We start from the raw sequence: 17,828 nt of genomic DNA on the forward strand, positions 1-17,828 counted from the left end.
AGTTAAATTAAAAGTTGAGCTGGGGAAGTAGCTTGGTTGGTAGAGTCCTTGCCTCCCATATATGATGCTTGGGTTTGATCTGATCCCCAGCACTGCATAAACCAGATATGGTGGTTTATACAGAGGATCAGGAATTCTAGACTAGCTTCGGTTCCCTCAGACTGTACCTCACAAAAACAAAACAAGGGTCTGGGGAGTTGCCTCAGTGTATAAATTGTTTACTATATCAAACCTGAGCACACCTGATTTTGATCCCAGCACAACATAGAAATGGATGTATTGAAACCCGTGACCTCCAGTATGTTCCCCATGCCTATATATAATCCCAGTATCGCAAAGGCAGAGGCAGGAGAATTGCCTCAAGTTGAAAGCCAGTGTGGTCTACAGAGAGCTCTAAGCTACCCAAGGGTTGTGTAGCAAAACTGTCCCCCCAAAAAATGGAAAAGAGAAAAAGAAATCAAGTGTGTTTAATTAGTTATAGCAGCCTGTTTGTACTCCAGTGAATTAAATTGCTGATCATTAATGGAATTGTAATTATTTATTTTCTATAAGTAAAGATACACTGAAGTAGTCAGAACATTAAGTTAATCAAGGGATCACCTTCTGGAGTTAGAGAAGGTTGTGGAAGAAAGGCATGCTTCTTTCTGGTTGATGAACTTTACATTCAATTGCGGGTGCATGATTGTTAACTATAGAAGATGGCGAATTTGGACTGTCATTGAACATCAGTTGAAGGTGTGTGCGTGTATATTAATTTTCCTATGTATTCATTACTTTTTGCTTTTTTGAGCATATGCTGTTTTAATTATTGTTTCACAGTATGAATAACGGAAGTCTTTGTAAATTTGATATTCAGAGTGGTTTGAGGTAAGGGAAACACTTTGGGGATAACATCTTGTTTTCTCTGGTCTGTCATTAGTGGTGTCATTTTTTTGGTCTGACGTTAGTGTAGAGCTTTGTAGTCACCAAAGACTCAGTGCTATAAGTACTGGTCTGTTGGTAGTTTTTATCTACACAGGTGACTGTTTTACGTCATTCCTTCTAGATTCTAAATGTTCTTGAAAAAAGAACAGATCTTAATGGCCATTTATTTCTAAGGCTAGGAAGGCTAATAAATGAATTCATTGAGTGAGTGAGTGAATTTTTCTTATAAGTGCTGCCGCGTAGCAGGAGTTCAAGGTTGCCCTCAGCTAAGCAGTGATTCAGAGTCAAGGCTACACAGACCCTGTCTCAAAAAGCAGCATCCTCCCCCTCCTCCCCTAACTACCCCAAACAACAGTGCCTGAGTCTAGAGACTTACCTGTCTTGATAGGGTTTAGAGAATGTCCTTCAGTTCACATCTTAGAGGTGAAATCCTTAGAAGAAAAGATTTTGTAAAATGTGGGGCAGTACTCTCAGTAGAAGCTTTGAAGGTTCTGAATTCTAAGTCAAGGTTCAAAACAACTGAAAGCTTCACAGTTTTTCAGTTCTGAGGGTGTCTCCTGTTCCTGTGTGTGTCACTAATGGGTTCTCATCTAGGTTTTGACTCTTGAGAATGTTGGATCCTCAAGTGTGGTCTGTAGATGAGCAGTGCCTGGCAAGTTTTGGTACTTTGTAGAAATTCAATCTTAGCCTAACTCTTAATTGACTGTGTCAGAGTAAGTTTTTAAAAAATATCTCTCATGGTGATAGGGATGGATACCCAGGGCCTTCCTTGGGGATGCTAGGCAAGTTGTGATTCCACAGAGCTATCCTCCAACTGTAACAAGATGCTTCCAAAGCTCCACGTTTGTTACACTTCTACTCTAGAATATATTTTGAATCTTTTCCCCTTAAAAACTTTTGCTCGGGCGGGGCGGTGGTGGCGCACTCCTTTAATCCCAGCACTCGGGAGGCAGAGGCAGGCGGATCTCTGTGAGTTCGAGACCAGCCTGGTCTACAAGAGCTAGTTCCAGGACAGGCTCCAAAACCACAGAGAAACCCTGTCTCGAAAAACCAAAAAAAAAAAAAAAAAAAACCAAAACCAAAAAAAAAAAACTTTTGCTCGGACTTGATTGGGGGAGGGGGAGGGAAATAGGAGGCGGTGGCGGGGAAGAGACAGACATCTTCAATAAATAAATAAATAAACAAATAAATAAATAAATAAACAGAGCTAGTTTCAGGACAGGCACCAAAAACTACAGAGAAACCATGTCTTGAAAAATCTTAAAAAAAAAAAAATGGAAAAACTCAAAAAAAAAAAAGTAAATGGTGAAAAAAAAATATTCAGCTATGGCCTTGATAGTAGTATTAAGTTTTGTGAACTATTAAAATCAGTCATTTTTATAAGAAATAATGAGACTCCAGGCATATATATATATACATATATATATATGTATGTATGTATGTATGTATGTATGTTAGAGAGGGAGGGAGCAAGAGAAAAGAACAGGAATTTATAGGCACTGCTGGGTGTTTTGTCCCAGGACAAGGACAGTGGGGACTCTGCTGTGGTATTGACTTGCTGAGAGGTAGAGGAAGGTGGTTGTTAGAGGACATAAATGCCCCCATTGCATAATAATTAGTAAAGCGGTACTGCTCTGGCTATTTTGGAACAGGATCAACATAAGAATTGACTTTTTTCCTTTTTTTTTTTTTGATAATTGCAAGTTTCAGTGCTTGCTAAGTTAGGATTTTAGAAAGGTATAAGGGGAAAGAGAGAGGGTCTTTGGCTTCTGCTGAAGGAAAACTCAGAAAACTATATACATAGTGATTTTACATAATATTTTGTTTCCTTCTTCCTCATCATCCATTTGACTAGCTTTCCTCTTTCAGCTAATCAATAGTCCTTAACCTTCCAGTTCCTTTATACTCTGAATTTATTACATTTGCCCTGTTTTCTGCCTTGGTTCTTTGCTAGAGGCAGTGGCATCCTATGTGGAGAGGGCATTTGGTAACACTTGAAGATAGTTTTGTGTTGTTACTGTATTGATAGTGCTGTTTTGGGATCTAGTAGGAGCAGACAGGTATAATAACCATCTTGTAGAACTTGGGGCACCCCCATTAAAAAAAGTCTATCCAGTGTGCAGTGCTGAATTTGAGAAAGTTTGGCCTAGACTTGAGTCTGTCAGAGTCCACTAATTTGTCACTGGCTTTAAGTTTCATGCCTACACTTTGTCCAGATTGCTGTAGAACTTCCTTTCTGAAATGTATCCCCTCCTGTCAACTCTTTTCTAAACCATTTCCTTTTGCCAAATGAGGTTCAAATTTGTTATTGTAGGTTATGATACAATGAATGTTTTGTTACTGCTTTCAAGCTTCATCCTTGTCTCTTTAGCTTAACCTTCTAGTGACCTAGTGGTGCATGAACTCTATGCATCTGTGCTTTGGTTTACAGGTGCATTTTTCCTAGGCTTCCACTTCCTCCTTCAAACATAGTCTCACCTACCCTACACACCATCTCTCTTTCCCCACCCTCTCATTTGGTACACTTACTCTGCCTTAAAAGTCTGCTCAAGCACTTGCCTCCCATGTGGCCTCTGCTATCACGGTATCTTAGTTATGTGTGCACTACTGTATTGTGTCAGTGAGTTACACTTTGCCTTTGTATTTTATAGCCTTCTAGAATATAACTTCTGTTCCAGGAAAGGGTGCATGCATGTCAATGTATTCTAAGCACCAACAACAGTCCCTAATACAAAGTCCTTCCTCAGATGTTCAATTGGAAATTTTTCTTGAAATAGCCCAGCTGACTTAGAAATTAGCTCACAGATAGAATCTTCTTTCTTTTTCTGTATACTGCCCCCCCACCCCCCTTTATCTTCATGTTTTGTGTTGCTGCCATTTCTTTTTTGAATGTCATTTTGCATTGTGAATTTGTATTTTGTTTCTCTTACTTTGTTTTTAAATTTTTTTTTTCTTAAAGATAGGGCCTCCCAAGTGCTGAGATTAAATGCATGTGCTGCCACACCAAGGTGCTTCTGTTAGTTGAAATGCTGCTGCTACTTTAGGTCTTTTCAGTGTCCTGCAGGACCATGCAGATTGTTGGTTGCTTATTGAAGAGCTTTTGTGTTTCCAGCTCAGCTTCAGAGAACTCCTCCTCCTTAGGTGTAGGCACTAGATATGGAATAAAGGGAAAAAAGTAAGAATTATTTGGAAAACCAAGAAGCAATTCTTATGAGAATTCTTGGGAGTAAAGATGATCTATTACAATTTTTTCTATGTTATTAATGTACTACATGGACGATAAATTGCATTGATTTATAACTGAGTCAAAAAGAAAATGAATTTGACAAATCTGAATTGCTGTAGACCATTTAAAGTAATATACATATATATTTTGTATTTCAGTATATGACTAGAATTGAAGTAACTTTGTAGAAGTGTTTTGGCCAGCTATGATTTTAATTTTAAAGTTTTTTGCTTATGTGTATGAGTGTTCTGCCTGCATGTATGTCTCACTATATGTGTGGTCCTTGTGGAGCCCAGATATGGGATCATATACCCGGGAACTAGAGCTACATAGGTTGTGGGTGCTGAGAACTGAACCCAGATTCTTTGGGAAAGCAATAAACCATCTCCTTTTGCCCTATTATGATTTTAATTGGCCTTTGATATTTTAGCATTTTTGAAGAGGTAGAATTTATAACCCAGTAATTTTTAAAATACAAATTTTAAAAATAGTACATGCTTAATTAAGGCTGTTATTTGTACTATATATCAAAGCCTTACAGTTAATTACTTGAACACAAAAATGTATGAGTTTAATCTTAACTTTTTCTAAGGAGTTAAGTTGCTAACAATTTGGTTTAAAATTGCTCCACTTAAAATGTGATTGTGGCATGAGCCACAAAGCATATGGAGTATTCCTGTCCAGAGACCTTCTCTCTGATTTAGAAATGCAGGGAGACTGTGTGAGCCCTGAGCTGTATAGAGCTGGTGCCACCTTAGCTTCATGAGCCTCATTCACTGTTCGGATTATTAGGTAGGTAGGTAAATGAAGTCTCTTTCTTGATTCAAGTTTAATTATTTTTATTCTCCTTAAAGACAGTATTAGTATAGGCGTCTTAAGGAGAGGAGAACTATGTTAGATAAATTAATTTTTCTATAGGTATTATTAGGGTTTTGAAATTTAGAAATTGTGTGTTTTCTTAAATTATTGATTCTACTACCTCCTTTAATTTTTTATGTGTTCTGTCTGTATGTATGCTTGTAGGCTAGAAGAGGATGTCACATCTCATATCAGATGGTCGTGAGCTACCTTGTGGTTGCTGGGAATTGAACTCAGAACCTCTGGAAGAGCAGGCCATGCTCTTAACTGCTGAGCCATCTCTCCAGCCCCTGTCCTTTAAAATTTTAAGCATATTTTATGTGTATGAGTGGTTTACATGTATGTATGTATGTATGTGCACGATATTCACGTTTGGTGACTGTAGAAGTCAGAAGGTGTCAAATCCCTTGGGACTAGAGTTAGTTACAAGTGGTATTAAGGTGTCAGGTGGGTACTGGAGGTTGAACCTGGGTCCTTTGCAACTTAACCACTGAACCAACTCTCCATCTTTTTGTTTGTTTGTTTTGTTTTTCGAGACAGGGTTTATCTGTAGCTTTGGAGCCTGTCCTGGAACTAGCTCTTGTAGACCAGGCTGGCCTCAAACTCAGAGATCCTCCTGCCTCTGCTTCCCAAGTGCTGGGATTAAAGGCACGTGTGCTACCACCGCCTGGCCTAACACCTTTTAAGGTTGTATCTTGCAGTATAGTTTGGGCTGGCCCAAGATTAAGGATTCTCTTACTTCAGCTTCTCAAACGCTGGGGTTACAGACTTTTGCACTACCATGCATAGCAAAATGTGCTGCTCTCTTTATACTAGACTTAAAAAATACCTTGATATACTCTAATGATTTTTAGTACTCTTATTGCATCTCAGGATATAGCAATAAAATTAAGTGTGGATCTTATTTAATTTTGTTAATTAAATTTATTGATTTATTTTACACCCCAACTGCAGTCAAGCATCTATAAGTTTATTTCCTGAAGGGGACACACATGGACATACCATACATGTCCATGAGGATGGCTTACTAACTTTAATAGTATGTTAACATAAATTTGCTATTTTGTTGCACAATTTATTAGCTGTTTGTTCAAGTTACCTCAATTTAAAAGACCATTGAAGTTTATGTTATTATTGTGCTGTTCACTTTTTTAAACTTTAGTCTATATTTCTGTTCTTTGAGTACTTTGCTTTGCCTATTCTAGAATAACTGCCGTACTTCAGCCTATCATACACAGAATTAAAATGATTTTTAAAAAATCATCCCTTAGCAATCAGTTGCTTTTTTCAGCTGGGAAATAAGATAGTGAGATGAGTTACTGAAGGAAAGAGTCGAGAATTATTTACTATTTTCTTCTTCTGAAAATTTTTTTCCCATTTTGCATTGAGAATAAGTAAGTTCATTAGGAAGTTTATATAAGCATTCATTCACCTTCATAGTTTAATTTCTAGCCATAAAATTTTAAATTCAGATTTTAATTCTCTACAGCATTGGTTGTTTATGTAACATTGTTCATACCATGAGTACTTTGTGTGGATTCTAGAGAGGTCTGGTGGGGGTGGGAGATTGTGGGTGGTTATGAACTTAGAAAAGATTCCTAAGGATTTTACTTGTTTTCTATCCAACCTTCCTAACATCTCCTGTATTTTCATTAGATTTAGTTTAGATTAGTGTGGGGATGTTAGGAGTGGCTCGGTTTCTTTCCTTCTTTCTCCTAGCCAAGGAAGTGTCGCCTGGGGATGCTGGAGGAGAGGCTAGTTCCGATGGGATCAAAGGCACGAAAAGCAAAGAACCCTATTGGCTGCCTTGCTGACAGGTGTAAATCAGGAGTACCCATCAATATGGTTTGGTGGAACAGAGTCACAGAAAACAATTTACAGGTAAAAATAATTTTTATTAGACATTTTTTTGAAAGTCATTCTTGATTTCTTTCTGTATCTGTGGGTTGGTGGATATGAAAAGATTGGATAGCCTATCTGATGTACTTTAAGTCAATAAAAATTTTTCTAAAACTAAAGCAAGATTAGTAGCCTATTAGCTAGCTATTACAGATGGTCTTTTTTTGAGACAGGGTCATGTCCTGGAAGTCACAGTGCAGACCAGGCTGGCCTCTGCCTCTTTAACACTGGGACTAAAGGCATGCATCACTACATTTGCCTCACAGATGATATTTGTTTGGCTCTTTTACTTTTTCTGCTTGGGAAGGGTTAAGGCCTCTCCTCCTTTCCCATTTTTTTGCATTAATGTATGTGTGCTGCATATGTGTTCATGTCCGGTCATATGTGTGCCTTGGGGCACCTGTATAGGTCAGAGGATAAACTGTAGAGCTCACCATATGGAACCAGGAATCAAATTCAGGTCGTTAGGCTTGTCATCAAGTACCTTAATCCACCGCGCCATCTTGTCAGCCCTATTTTCCCTTTTTGTTTTTCCTGAGACAGGGTTTCTCTGTTTAGCCCTGTGCTCTGTAGACCAGGCTGGCCTCTAACTCACAGGAGATCCGCCCATCTCTGCATCCTGAGTCCTGGGATTAAAGGTGTGTGCCACAACTGCCCAGTTACATTTCTTTGTTTTTATATTAGCTTTTCCATTTTGTTAATATTTAATATTTATTAATATTTAGGGTATTAGGGACTCAAACCCAAGTCCTCACACATGCAGAATCTATGCTTTATCATTGGTCTACATGTGCTCAGCACTAATTAAACTGTTGAATAAGCTGTGACACTCAGGAACTTAACTGTGAAAAGTTACATTGTGGATATTTGCTGTTGGTGGTTATATCACTTTGAATTTGAAACATAGGAATCTTCATTTATTTTCTTCTTTGTACCTTCTTGCTTGTTTTTCTTTTTTGAGAAGGTCTTTCTTTGTAGCCCAAGCTGACCTTTAATTTACTTGAAGTCATGCTTCTCCTGCCTCAACCTTTCTTTTGTACATTTTTTTTTATTGGAAGTTAAAATTACATATATAAGCTGTGTCAAGAAACTAACTTTATTAGTATGTTATTATATGGTTCTTATAATTTGACTATTATAGCAATATGTAGAATAATTAAGAGGATTTTTTAAAGTCAAGAACCAACTTTTGTGTAAGACTTAGACAAACCAACAAAATAATTTGCATTTATTTCAATGTATTATTATATTTTCATTCTTAAAAATTGGGAGTTATTATATGATATGGTGGTGCTACTAATTATAACTTCAGTTTAGGTAGAGATTTGTTTTTCCTTCCAATTTTTGGATGGATTAGTACTTAAAATATATTCTTAGCTCCAATTCATATGGTGTACATAAAAAGATACTATGCTGGGTGGTGGTGACCCATACCTTTAATCCCAGCATTTGGGAATCTGAGACAAGTGGATCTTTGAGTTCAAGGTGAGCCTGATCTACAGTGCGAGTTCCAGGAAAGTCCAAAGCTACAGAGAAACCCCGTCCAAAACCAAAAAAAACCAACCAAACAAAATAAATAATAAAAAGATATTACAAAGTTAATAACTTTAATTTCTATTTCTAAACTTGGTCCTACACTATTTTTACTTTGTAATATTAATACTGCAGCACTAGTTCTGTTGACTTAGGCATAAGAATAAATTATTCAAAATAATATTGCAAAGTGTGATATTTTCCCTGACTGAAACTTCATAGAAAACTAACCAAACAGCCAGCCAGGTAGTCACATATATTTTAAATTTTGTTGGAAGGTTTTGCCTATGTTAATTATAAATGCTAATATAGTTTTTTTTAAAGATTTTATTTACTTATTATGTATACAACATTCTTTCTCCATGTATGCCTGCATGCCAGAAGAGGGCGCCAGATCTCATTACAGATGGTTGTGAGCCACCACGTGATTGCTGGGAATTGAATTCAGGACCTCCAGAAGAGCAGGCAGTGATCTTAACCACTGAGCCATCTCTCCAGCCCACTAATATAGTTTTAAGTGACTTTTTCTTGTCTTTGAGATCTGTAGGAAAAGATTTTTTGGGGGGGTTGTTAACAATTGTTTTTCAATTTTACAAAGGAAATCTGAAAATACACTGGGTCTAGCTAAGTGAGAAGTGACACCAGACATGTGGGATGAGACACCATCAGGGTCCAGGTTCGACTCTTCCATCTTTGCAGCTGCTTTCCACCTCATCCAGTAAGAGTTCTGAGGTATTTCCTTGTTGAGGAGAGGAAACCATTAGGTTGGTAAAGGAAGGCTTATTCCATTGTACTTAAAACTAACTGCTAGTGGAAAGTTGGCATTTGTGCTGGAAAGATGAATGCTCTGAGGTTGTGAGAGCTGTCCTGATCCTTAAGTCCCTTCCAGACTATCAGAGCTGCTTCCCAGAACCCATATTGGTTGGTGCTCACAGCCATCTGTGATTCTAGCCCAGTGTGCCTGACACTCTATTCTAGCCTCTGTATATACACACACACACATTCAAAAATGATTTTTATTAATATGTGAAAAAGAATCAGTATCATCTAAACTTAACATATTTCTGATGGTTTACTTTAGTGCTTCACATAGTTGCTTTCCAACTCAAAACTTTATAATCTTGAAAATGCCTCCCATTGTGAGTCATGTAGTGAGTTACTGAAGAACTCTCATCTCAGGAGCTCTCATTTACCAGGAACCTGGAGTAGTTTTTGAGTTACGGCTACATCTGTATAATGTATGTTTTTCTATCATAGAAATAAATTCCATATCGTTTTGCTACCTTTTAATATGGTTTTATTTTTTTGACATGAAAGTTTTAAACAATTTTATAGTCAGATCCACTATTTGCTTTTAAAAAAAGATTAGATCTTCTAAAAACAGCATTTAAAAATTTTTGTTCGTATTTTAAAAACTATAGCCATATCATAGGCAGTAAATGTATGATAGATACTGTGTTTTACAATACTTTGGCTAAGCATTTAAGAAACATGTGTTTAGTGGACATTGAATATAAAACAATCAGTATAGAGAGATGGAGCCCACACTATACCCAGGCTTCTCAGACATGGCTCTTACAGTTTACTGTTCTACCTACATTAGAAGTATAATTGGTTTATCTAACCATGTAACTGAACTTCTGTCAGAAGCCTTCATTTTTAGAATGGCAATGCCTAGGGAATATACTTGAGATGGCTACAGTTTAGTCATAATCTGTAACATTTAAGCCAGATCTTGCCATGCAATGGTGGCACACGCCTTTAATCCCAGCACTTGGGAGGCCGAGGCAGGTGGTTCTCTGAGTTTGAGGCCATCCTGGCCTACAAGAGCTAGTTTCAGGACAGGCCTAGACAGGCTCCAAAGCTACAGAGAAACCCTGTCTTGAAAAACCAAAAATAAGTAGCCAGAACTTTTTCTTGTGATTTACTGAAGTGACATCAACTACTTTTCTTTCTGAAACTTCTCTGAGTCAGGGTTCTCTGTATAGCCATGGCTATCTTGGAACTAGTTCTGTAGACCAGGCTGGCCTTGAACTCACAGAAGTCCACCTGCCTCTGCCTCCCGAATGCTGGGATTAAAGGAGTACACCACCACCACTCAGCTCTCTCTGAGACTTTAAACATTTCTTTTCATTGATTTCTTGATCTTGATTTAACACTTTGGCGCCCCCCCCCCCTCACTTCTAAAGCCAAATGAAAACCAATTCAAAAATTAGCAATAACATCTCTGTTTTGAGGCTTTGTTTTTAATTTAATTAATTTTAGTTTATTCTTTGATAGTTTCATGCATGCATATAGTGCATTTTAAAGTCATTTTTACTCCTGTTACTGTGTCTCATTTCCTCTCATTGAATCCCTCCTTCCCAGTAACTCTCCTTCCTATTTCTCTGTCTTTTTCTGTTGTGAGTCATTGAATTTAATTGGGATTGCTTGCGTGAGCGTGGATGAGGGGTTACTTACTGTCATAACTCTACTTCTCAGTGGCTATATCACTGAAGAAAATGACACTCCCCCACCTAGCAATCGTTAGCTGTCAATTGTTCCTTAGGAATTGAGTGGGGACTTGTGAACCCTTTACTCATTTTTGATGAAATGTTAACTGGTCTATTCTTGTGTAGGTAACCATATCTACATTGAATTCATTAAGTACAGTAAACCATGTTTTATCCAGAAGAGTTTCTGGTTTTGTTGTTTTTGCAGCACATCTCTTTATCTTCTGGGTCTACATTCACTGTGTCTATATTTACATATTTGTATGTGTATTTGGTACTTTTGGAGCTATATATCTCGGAGTTATAGATGATTTTAAGCCCTCATGTGGGTGCTGGGAACTAAACCTGTGTATTTCTTAATAGAAACAAATGTTTTTAACCCACGAGCCATCTTTCTAATCCCTTCATTTTTTAAAAAAATGCATTTTGCCTGCATGTGTGTATGTATACTGTATGCTTGCAGTGCCCGTGGAGGCCCGAAGGGGGCATTTGAAGATCCTGAAACTGGATTACAGAAGGTTGAGAGCTGTTGTGTGGATACTGGAAACAGAATCTAGGTTCTCTGGAAGAGCAGCTAGTGTTTTCTTAGCCCTTGAGCTATCACTCCAGTCTAAGTGAAGGATAGTATAAATATAAATTTATGGTGTTCTTACTAATAACACATGCCCAATGAAGATCAAGAGCTGGAAAAGCGGTTATACTTTTTACTTGAGATGAGTCTTGTCTTTGTCTTTGTGTAGTGATGATTTTAAATTTATGGTGATTTCATCTGAGTGCAGTACGAGATGTAGCTACAATCAGAAGAGAAGACATAGGAGACAAGACTACTCCTATTAAGAAGGGAACTGCTCTTTCCAGAGCCAGCATGGCAAACAATGTCCTATTTAGTAGATTTTGACTCATACTTTTCACCAGCTTGTTTTGTACCATTCTTCTAAATTAAGTGTATTTATTTCTTTTGCTTATCTATGTCTTCTCCACTTACATTTCCATAGAGAACTTTGTTGGTGGCTCCATTTTCTTGTTCATCTCTTGTCCTGTGCATGCTGCTGCTTTCATTTTCAGTCCTCTCCATAGAATCTTTGCTTAGATTTTTCTCATCTTTATTTGAAGTCTCTGGTGCTGAATCTTTCAAGACTGACTACTCTCTACTGCATCTCATTACGTTAAGTTGTTGGGATCATCAGCTTCCTCATCACCTCTCTGTTTGTAAGCACCATTTGCTTCCTCATTATGACACCCAGGTACCTACCCATGGGTCCTGAACGCTTTCCCTGCTTTGAAGTTGTCTTTTGCTTTTCACCATATGTTCAGGTTTATCAAGTTTTGTCTGTATGAGAAAAGGCTCTAGAACAGTGGTTCTTAACCTGGGCTGGCGTGGGGGGGGGGGGGGGGCGGCGGCGGCAGAGGACTGTTTTGCAGAAATTGCCTAAGACCATTGCATATCACGTGTTTACATTATTATTACAACAACAAGATCACAGTTACAAAGTAACAACGAAATAATTTTATTGTTGGGGTCATCAAACTGTAGAAAAGACCCACAGTGTTAGGAAGGTTGAGAACCACTACTCTAGAATAACTGGTACATTCCTAGCTAGGACACAACTCTGTCTTTGAGTTAGATCTTTCCAACAAATGATGCAGGAGGTACAGGATACACAGTATGCTATCATGTCTTAAGGAAGTGCAAAGCAGTTCAGTTTTTGTGCTTTTTTTTCCCTTTTCTGCCTCATTGTGTTTCTTGTTTACTGTATTTAAGTGTTTGTTCTCTAGTTCATTATAAATCAGTGCAAAGGTTTCTTTTACACATTTCCCTTTCCAAGTTCTCATGTGAGAATTGAGTTTGCCACCTTAAATAGCTACCCTTGCTTGAAAAAGGGGTCAGCACATTTACTTATTTGTGAGCAGTTACTACGGGTTTGGACAACTCCTGTAAGTCCTGTAATTCTCATCATCTTCAGTTTCTTTTCAACTTTTCTTCGTGCTATCTGACATGGATTTTATTGACCACGCTTAGAGAATGACAGCTTTGAGAAATTATCTTTTCTTACCCTGTCCATCTGTCTGTCCATCCATCTGTCATTTATCTAATGTTGTGGGGTTTTTTTTTTTTTTTTGAGGAAGGAGGCAAAATCTCTCTTATGTTTCCTGTCTATCCTAAAACTAGTTATGTAGATCAGGCTGCCCTCAAACTCTCAGAGATCCACTGCCTCTGCCTTCCAAGTGCTGGGATTAAAATGTGCTCCACTATGCCTGGATCCTTTCTTATTCTTAAACCAAAAGTCTTGTATTCTGTGATCCTCTTTTTTTGCTCATCCTTTTGCTGTCCCTAACCTGAACCTGTTTCAGGTTGAACATTGAAGAGACGGGTACACAACATAGGTCGGGGATTGTAGGTGTATACCACTGCCACTGCATCTGAAAAAAACTAAATATGTTTCCCTTCTAATAGCAAGCAGATTGTATCCCTTCTTATGGGGTGAGAACCACCAAGATTTACCTGTCTATTAACTGAAGGATGAAAAAATCAGACAGTGTACATTGCTGTTGTTTTGGGTGTAGCAGTCATGTTCTCTCCATTTGACAAATGGAAAGCTACTTTAGAAAATCTCAATTTTCATTTATTCATCTTCTTAATCCTGAATTCATTATCACACTATCTGTTTTTATCCCCCCTTTTTTTTGACAGTCTGCATGCAGTACTCCTCCCGTTTTTTTTTTTTTTCATGGTTTCTGACCTATTTTATACCTTTCACATAAGTGTCTAAACGTTGTGTTAGAGCCTGCCCTTCCTGGGTCGTCTCTCTCATCTGTCAACACACAATGTACATTACTTGGATGGGCTCTTGCTTTTCTTGGGAGAGAGGTTGTTCATATAACACACACTCTGTAGCATGGTACTGGGTCTCTGCCTCTATTACCCTGTATCATTGTTAATGGAGCCTGAAAACATTTCTACTTTTCTCTCAGGAGATGGTGCTGATGCTGCTTTCTCTGTGAGCACTGTCAAAGCATCTGGAAGAAGAAGTCTGGTTTTAGATTTTTTTTTTTAAAAATCTACTTGTCCTGTGACACTGGACAGTGAACTATCTGAAACTTTATTTTTTTTTAGTTTAGAGTAATTTGTCCATTTGTAAATACTACTTTAATCTTCTTTTGCTGAACAGTATATGTAATTTTGTAGAAATTATTCTAAAAGTGTGTGTGTGTGTGTGTGTGTGAGAGAGAGAGAGAGAGAGAGAGAGAGAGAAAGAGAAAGAGATGCATGCACACCCACCTACCTGTCCATGTGTGAGTACACATGCCAATGTTTGTGCTAGTGGAGGTCAGAAGTTAACATTGGTCTCTTCCTACATCCCTATCTGCTTTATTTTAAATTTTTAAAGATTTATTTTATTTGTATGAGTGTTTGCTTGCATGTATGGATGTGTGCCACTTGTGTGCTTGCTTTCTGGAAGCCAGAAAGAGGGCATCAGATCCCCTGGGACTGGAGTTTTGTTTGGTGTTGATCAGCTTTGTAGATGCTGGGAACTGAACCCAGGTTCTCTGCAAGGAACTAGTGTACTTAATCATTGTGCCATTTCTCCAGCCTTCCTGTGTTTTATTTTATTTATTTATTTATTTATTTATTTATTTATTGAGACAGTTGGCTAGAAAAACTGGTCAGTGAGACCCTGGGATCCTGCTGTCTCTCTCTACCTCTGAGCCTTGTCATTATTAAGTATGTGCTTACACACCTGACTTTCTTTGGTGGGTGGGGTGGCTGGTAATAAATGTGTGTGCTGGGGATCTGAACTCAGGTCCTCATACTTGTTCAACAAGGACTTTACTTACTGACCTATGTGGCCTGTGTTCCCAGCTTCTGACATTTTATATTTAATAAAATGAGTCATGGGCTTTGTGGGGAGGCTTGTTTGTTTCTTTTAGTATCAACATGTTTCAGAAGGACAGTGGTGATTTCTTTTGGAATTTTAGAGTTTTTCCTTTTTACAATAAAATTCAGAGGTTAATGTTTTGATGTACTTTATATATTCAATATTGTGAGCCTGTTAATAGTCTTAATTAGTTTTCAATTATTTTAATGGCAAAGCATTTCTATATTCCTATGTTATTCTAGTGATAGGCCAACACCAACCGAAAGAGTTGATTGCGCTGTCTTGTCAGCAGCACCTAGTTCACTTTTGTGCAGGTTTACTTTGATATCTGATTCCACCCATTCCTTTTCTGACTAAGGACTTGTTGAAATATTGTATCATTTGCCCTAGAATTGTGAGCATTCCAATTTCTAAACATATAGTAAATACTAATTGTTCTTAAGCTTGGTCTTTGTTTCCATTTATTTGGGATTTTTTTGTAGTTTTGATTATGTGTGTATAGCATCATAATTTGTTTAGAATATAGCAGAAACCCTGCTTTGTTTTTAGTGTGTTGCCATCTTAATGCTGGCTTGAATATTTTCGAAAGTTGGTTTTTAAAGTACCCTTTAAAAACCGGTTTTGGGAAAGATTGCCTTAACGTGTTTCATCTTTTAAGAATCTGGTGCTGCTTAAATAACAGAATTAAGGAGATATATGATTCTACAACATTTTTGTGGTTGTAAAGATTAAAATCTGTCTGAAAGCAATGATATAGTAAAATCATGTTCACTTTACCTCACAAGTTCTATAATAGAGTTGATGAACCGTAAATTATAAGCTTTGGTGTGACTGTAACTCACCTAGTAAATGAGTGCACGAGGACTGTTGGGTGGTGAGAGGACCCACTAGATCGCACTATATCTCCTTGTCAGGATCTCCTTGTCAGGATCTCCTTGGTATCATCTACCCTCTTTAGAAGTAGTTAGTAAGAAGGCTCATATTAAGGTCTTGTGGATCAGTCTTTCTGTGGAGTCTAGCTTTCTCTAACTGGTGCTTTTTAAAGAGCTTACAGAAGTTTTGTAAACTCATTAAATAGATTTTTGGTTTTCAATTACTCCCTAGATTTTAGTGCTACTTCAGGTTTTTATTTTTTTTATTTTATTTTATTTTATTTTGAGTTTTTGAGACAGGGTTTCTCCGTAGCTTTTTGGTTCCTGTCCTGGAACTAGCTCTTGTAGACCAGGCTGGCCTCGAACTCACAGAGATCGCCTGCCTCTGCCTCCCGAGTGCTGGGATTAAAAGCGTGCGCCACCACCGCCCGGCTACTTCAGGTTTTTAGTCTGTAGAGTCCAGGAATGGGAAAATTTTAGATTTGATAGAATAATATGGAGTTAATAAGCATAAGATTTTTGCTTATATTAAATAATAGGATCCCTTGGGTTTTTTGAGAATTATAGAACAGCAGTGGCCTTAAAGTGAACGTGCTGTTTTCTCCTTCCATCCCCCTCTCTCATTTCGTTTTCCTGAACACTACCCAACTTGCTGTTTCCTGTTAAATAATAACCTGTATATATCTGTAAAGTAGGTTTTCAGACCCGTTGTTGGAATGGTTTGTGTTCTCTCCTTGTACTGTGTACCCTAGAATCTGTCTTTAATCCTGTTGGTAAATCTTTCATTTATGTTTCCATCATGTAATGACATAGAATAGCATTCCCATTTCAAAAGGAAGGAATTAGGGATCAGCAAAGAAAAACTGGACCAACAACCCAGTAGTAGAGCAAGCACCAAATCCTGTAGTTCCATGTCTGGTTTCTGGGGCTTTGGTTGCAAAGGGCTTACTTAGGTGGTTCCACTCCTGGCTTTGCTGTGTTTAAAAATGCATCTTTCTTTTGGTATGGTTCTACTCTTTGTATGCAGCTCTGAGGCAGAAAGAAGAATTTGTGGCAGAATTGGTGAGAGGGCTTTGAAACCAGGGCAAAAGGAAAGGGCAAGGGTCTTCAAATACAAATGAAGAGCAGACTAAGGGAAGTAGAACTGTCAGTAGTGTTCACTGCAGGAGAGGATGTGTGTAACATGCTGTGTCTGTTGGCTGAGTCTTTGGCACAGTCACTGCTAATTACTGTTACATAGATTGACAGTAAAAAAAGCAATAAACAGAGCAGAAAGAAATAAAAGTGTATGTAATGTAATTGCTGCCTTTATTGTACAAGCACATGACTTGGCTGCACCATTAAGTTTTCCTCTAAAGCTGCACATATTTTTTTATCTTGCCCCACTTGTTGCTCTTGGTGCTTCACATAACCCTTTGCCGATCTCATACACTTTCATTACTTGACCTGCTCTCTAGTCATATTTGATTCCCAAATACTTCCTTTTAATCTTCTGTAGTCACTGTATTATATTGTTAGCTGTTTATCTATATGGCCCTGAGCATCAAGCTAAATATATATATTTTTTTAAAAAGCACTCATATATTCTCCCCCACATTTCCACTCTCAACACAGTTGTACACACTTACCAATAACTCTGTGTGTTCCATCCAGCTTGGCTGTTAGTAGAGTTATTAGTTACAGTTATTAGTCATTGTCCAGACTGATCTGCTCTGTGATCCCCTCTAATCCCTCCTGTCTTATCTGTCATATCCTTCTAAATTGTCTTCATTTTTACTGTTACTGATAGTATATACCATATTTCCTGCTCTTGGTCTTACCTCTCAAATTTTTCCCTTCTTATCTGATCTCCTATTATGTTTGCTATCTGTTTTATTATTAGGAAGAAAAGTTCAGATTCTATATTTAAAAAAAAAAGGCACCCTAGTTCTCCTGCCTAAGCTCTTGCTTACAACTAAAGCCTGCTGAATTATTTGGAAGACCATGCCCTGAAGCAGGATTATAAAAATTCAGGGACAAGCCAGGCGATGGTGGCGCACGCCTTTAATCCCAGCACTCGGGAGGCAGAGGCAGGCGGATCTCTGTGAGTTCGAGACCAGCCTGGTCTACAGAGCGAGTTCCAGGGTAGGCTCCAAAGCCACAGAGA

The 17,828-nt window shown here is 38.0% G+C and overlaps 1 protein-coding gene across 4 annotated transcripts in view; it reads left to right on the plus strand.

Moving 5' to 3' along the window:
• Pan3 (poly(A) specific ribonuclease subunit PAN3) overlaps positions 1-17,828 on the plus strand; it is a 114,890-nt gene that overhangs the window by 26,493 nt on the left and 70,569 nt on the right. For 3 of the 4 annotated variants that reach the window (XM_041677837.1, XM_041677838.1, XM_041677840.1), the window contains exon 5: positions 6,728-6,889. The exons of the other annotated variant lie outside the window; for it this stretch is intronic. In XM_041677837.1, the coding sequence (XP_041533771.1) occupies positions 6,728-6,889 (162 nt within the window). The remainder of the gene's footprint in view (positions 1-6,727; positions 6,890-17,828) is intronic. 4 annotated transcript variants of the gene reach the window in all.

Source organism: Microtus oregoni, unplaced genomic scaffold, assembly GCF_018167655.1.
Source record: "Microtus oregoni isolate MIOR12 unplaced genomic scaffold, Mior012 000029F_ref0000214, whole genome shotgun sequence".
Taxonomy (NCBI): domain Eukaryota; kingdom Metazoa; phylum Chordata; class Mammalia; order Rodentia; family Cricetidae; genus Microtus; species Microtus oregoni.